This window comes from Asparagus officinalis, chromosome 5 (assembly GCF_001876935.1).
Source record: "Asparagus officinalis chromosome 5, Aspof.V1, whole genome shotgun sequence".
NCBI lineage: Eukaryota > Viridiplantae > Streptophyta > Magnoliopsida > Asparagales > Asparagaceae > Asparagus > Asparagus officinalis.
Window position 1 is genome coordinate 62,979,162 of NC_033798.1, and position 4,940 is coordinate 62,984,101.

Sequence of the window (4,940 nt, forward strand, 5' to 3'; positions counted from 1 at the left end):
TTTACTTCATTCGCTTATGACATCAAATAATCCTCTTTGATTCGGATAATAATGTTCATCGTCTTCTCTCCATCTCGAGCTGCGTGTGAGAACCTATAGGTAATTTTTGACGCCTACAGATACCCTTCCAAAGTGTTTCAGTCTTATTTTTTTATAGAAAAGCCTGAAATACTTTGGATGTGATAGGCTCAACCTTAAGTCAGTATAAAAAGACCTGTAATTGGATTCAGTTCTTAACTTCTTCAATTCTCAGTCTATTCTGTATTTTGTCGAATAGCTAAAATTCTTCCGGCTCTACGTTTATCATCTGACTGTTGTACGTCCAAGTTTTGAATTGAAACTGGTGTGTTAATTTCTGATTTTAGCTCATGTCATTGAGTCGACGTTGAACTGACTATCTTCATCAGGGATTCATATATGAACTACGGTTGAGATCCTTAGGATTATCCTTTGTTTTGGTGTTGATCGGAGCTTTGTTTTGGAAAAACTATTGACGCATTGACCTTCATCGTAACGCATTGACTCGCGTTGATCCAAGGGTACACGTTGACGTTCATCGCGATGCGTTGACCGGCATTGACCCAAGGCTACGTGTTGATTAGTGTAAACACGGTTTATACTCATACGTTAACTAGAGTCTACACAGTTTAGGCTCCACAAATTATAAAAGAGATCAAGCTAGTTTCATACAATTCTAGAATTCCTACAAGGAATTAGTTCCACATCTTAGAAAATAAAAGCAAAATAAAAATTAAAGAGTATGAAGGAAGGAAGATAAACTAATTACAAAAAAGAAGAAATAAGAACAAAGAAGTAAAGATCTAAACTATGAGCAAAAAGAAAAGAACAATAAAGGAAATCTAAACTATGCAAAAATATAAAAGTAAAGATCTAAACTATGAGCAAAAAGAAAAGAACAATAAAGGAAATCTAAACTATGCAAAAATATAAATCTATACTACAAAATAAATGCAAGAAATAAAAGAACAATAAAGGAAATCTAAACTATGCAAAAATATAAATCTATACTACAAAATAAATGCAAGAAATTAAAGACATTGAAAGTAAATGTATTCTACCATGCATCAAAATAAATCTAATTCAAGAGGGTTCTAGCACCTTGAATATCTAAAGCAAGAAAAGAAAAGATTACAAGAAAATAAAAAAAGAGAAAAGAGAAAATTTACATTCCAAGAGGGTTCTAACCTCTTGAAGGCAAATCTTCATCTTGATCTCCATCTTCATCTCATCTTCCTCTTCATGATCAAACAAAGAGAAGAAAGGAAAAATATGAAGAGGTAAAAATTTTTTTTATTAATTGTAACAAAGTTACAATTTTGAAAGGTCTTCTCAATTAGTAATCCTCCTCTCCAAAAGGAAATTTTACAAAAAATTTCACACCCTAACCCCTCACTCTCTACCCCTGTTTATAGCCTACAGCAATGAATAAGGACCCTTGGATGAAACTTGGAGATCAAGAATTAAAATCCAGTCATAAATCTATTTCTGCCGACTACCAATCGGTTGACCAATCGATTGGCCGACCGATTGGTTCTCGACAGATTGATTTTTTTTGTTGATTTCTTGACCCGGTTTCTTCATGAATCCTTGAGCTTTCTTGGACCTTCTTTTGTCCTCATATTTGGGCTTCAATAAATGGTAGGAAATCAGGAAGTTAGAGTTTTTTAGCTTTTATTCTTAATTCTTTATTAACCTACACATTAAGATAAAACATATTATTAGTGGTATATTTATTAATAAAAATAGATAATGAGGGCATAAAATGTTATTAAAATATGATTATCATACTCACATCAAGAGAGTTGACAACCTTTGGAGAACCATATTCGAACTATATTACTCCTCACTTGATCCTATAAACATAAAATATGTATAAATACTAAGGATTCTAAGTAGAAACTGTTCTGGATATAATACTAAGGTTTTTAGTTTCTAGGAGCTTTTCTAAAACTTGTTTCCATTCTTTATTCCAGAGGATCTAATTGTAAACTTTATTTAACTAAGGGCTCAAAAGAAAATTTTCACTAAATAGGTTTCATGTAGAAACATCTCTTCATAGGTTTTTGCACCCAAAACTGATTTCCATATTTCTAAGGGTTTCCTTTTCTTTTTTTTTTCTTTTTTTTTTTGTAATAGAACCCAAAAGAGATTCAATGGGTTTGGTGACTGCAGTGACCCTCGCCAGCAAAACTCTCGGTTAAGGGATGGTCGGACGTGATCGGTCATTGTCGGAGTCTACGCCGGTGACCGGAATGGTACTTTTCTTTCTTTTCTACAAGAATTCATACCAAAAAATAAAATAAGACACTCACCTTGTTGAAGCCTTCCTCCTCTCCTCTCTTTATTATCAGAATCCCTCTTCTTGTGTGAGGGGAAACTCTAGAATTTGTGTGGTATTTATAGAGGTTTTAAGTGTTCATTTTTTGACTGTTAACTTCTACTCTCACGTGCTATTGATTGTAAGCGAGGATGAAAAATGTGTTTTATGAGGGTGAGGTAGAGAATTTCAACATAAGTTTTCTTCTAGATGCGGATTCATATCACCATGATTAAAAATCTTTGATCATCATTACACATTAATCCAAGGGGAATCAAATTATACAAGATAGGAGGTTAATCGTTTTCATTCTCATCCCCTCTCCTCCATCCACCCCCAACCAAACCACGTCGAAACTGCCAGTTTCAAAATAAAATCAATGTCATCCAATGTTAAACTTACAAAAATACCAAGTCTCAATTCCGCACTAACCCTTTCCACGACAAGCTAAAACTTGACAATCAATGGAATGTTTCTCACTATGAGCATCGCAATCACTATGAGCATCGCTAGGTTCCAGCTCACACGCATGAAATATTTCAACACATAAACTTACACAAATGGAAGTTCAAAGATGAATCAAATATAAGTAGATAGCCAAAACATCCAATATCAAATACATATAACCCTGCAAACAGTTCTCCGAGGTATATGTTCTCAAAAAGAGTCAAGACAGCAATATGTTCTCAAAAAGAGTCAAGACAGCAACAGCAATATTCGTTACAATTTTTAGAACACTAAATTGAACATAAGTCACAAGCTTGGGCATAAGTGCTCAATAGCGAGCTACATGAACTCTATCAATGGCCAAAAATTAAGATTTTGTATCACCTGAATCTGTAAAAAAATTCTAAATAGCCCCGAAATTAAACAAAAAAGAAAATGAAAAAGAAGAACCCAGCTATGCCTTATTATTTGGATTTCGTAGCTTCCTGATACTCGGCCTCAGGAGTCTCATCAGAAGGCCCAGAAGATGAACCCCCTCCGCTACCTTTCTGCATGTGTTCACCTATTTTTGACACAGCTTTGTTCGCTGCATCCAACTTCTCCTTAAGCTTCTCCAAATCGTCTCCACCCATTGCAGTCCTCAAATCAGCAACAGCAGCTTCAATCTCCGTTGCAACCTCAGCGGGAATCTTTTCCCTGTACTCGGATAAGCTCTTCTCCATACTGTATATGGTAGTGTCTGCGGTATTCTTCAAATCAATCAGTGCTTTCCTCTCCTGATCCTTCTGAGAGTGAAGCTCTGCCTCCTTAACCATCTTGTCAATTTCATCCTCTGAAAGTCCACCAGACGACTTGATTGTGATCTCTTGCTCTTTTCCTGTGGCCTTGTCCTTTGCTGAGACTTTGACGATACCATTGGCATCGATGTCAAATGTTACTTCAATCTGTGGCATTCCTCTGGGAGCTGGAGGGATCCCGGTGAGCTCAAATTCCCCGAGAAGCTTGTTGTCAGCAGCCATCTCTCTTTCACCCTGCAATACTTTGATTCCCACCTGTGTTTGGTTGTCAGCAGCAGTGGAGAAGACCTGGCTCTTCTTCGTTGGAATGGTTGTGTTCCTGTTGATAAGCCGGGTGAAGATCCCTCCAAGAGTTTCTAGCCCTAGGGAGAGCGGGGTGACATCAAGAAGTAGAAGCTCCTTAACGTCGCCTCTCAAGATTCCACCTTGAATTGCAGCACCCATGGCCACAGCCTCATCTGGATTCACTCCCTTGCTCGGTGCTTTTCCAAAGATACTGGCAACTACTTCTTGAACCTTTGGAACCCTGGTCATTCCACCAACCAAGAGAACTTCATCAACTTCTTTGGCAGCGATCCCAGCGTCTTTAAGGCAATTCTTGCACGGGGCTCTAGTCCTCTCAATAAGATTATTGACAAGTGCTTCAAATTTGGAGCGAGTTAGGGTGACGTTGAAGTGCTTAGGACCACTTGAGTCAGCTGAGATGAAAGGGAGGTTTATCTCGGTCTGCATTGTGGATGAGAGCTCGACCTTCGCTTTTTCTGCTGCCTCTCTAAGCCTCTGCACTGCTAACTTGTCTTTAGATAGGTCGACACCATCTGTCCTCTTGAACTCACTGATTAAGTAATCAAGAAGTGCACTGTCAAAATCCTCTCCACCAAGAAAGGTATCTCCATTAGTAGCCTTGACCTGAAAAGAAAATCACATCAAATGGAAGGTTATAAATCATCACATATTAAGAGAAAAGAAATTTCATTTTTATTTCCGCAGGCTTACCTCAAAAACCCCATTAGAGATCTCAAGGATCGAAACATCGAAAGTTCCACCACCCAAATCGAACACTGCAATCAAACCCTCCTTGTTGTTCATTCCATAAGAAAGAGCAGCAGCAGTAGGTTCATTGATAATTCTTTGGACATCCAACCCAGCAATCCTCCCAGCATCTTTCGTGGCTTGTCGCTGAGCATCATTGAAGTATGCAGGCACAGTAATGACAGCTTTCGAGATTGATTTGTTAAGATAAGCTTCTGCTGTTTCCTTCATTTTGGTGAGGACAAATGCACCAATCTGACTTGGTGAGTATTGTTGCCCATTCATCTCCACCCAAGCATCACCGTTTGGGGCCTTCACAATCTTAT

At 37.8% G+C, this 4,940-nt stretch overlaps 2 protein-coding genes across 2 annotated transcripts in view; one reads left to right on the forward strand and one right to left on the reverse strand.

Annotated features, from left to right (window-relative positions):
- Positions 1,813-4,940, forward strand: part of LOC109843601 (gamma-aminobutyrate transaminase POP2, mitochondrial-like) — a 31,765-nt gene continuing 28,637 nt past the window's right edge. The window contains exon 1 of the mRNA XM_020412548.1: positions 1,813-2,276. The gene's annotated coding sequence lies outside the window, so the exon portion shown is untranslated. The remainder of the gene's footprint in view (positions 2,277-4,940) is intronic.
- The window catches only part of LOC109843600 (heat shock 70 kDa protein, mitochondrial-like), a 4,134-nt gene continuing 2,184 nt past the window's right edge, over positions 2,991-4,940 (reverse strand). The window contains 2 exon segments of the mRNA XM_020412546.1: positions 2,991-4,491; positions 4,579-4,940. The exon segment at positions 4,579-4,940 is cut by the window's right edge and continues 9 nt beyond it. Coding sequence (XP_020268135.1) covers positions 3,250-4,491; positions 4,579-4,940 — 1,604 coding nt within the window. The 3' untranslated portion in view covers positions 2,991-3,249.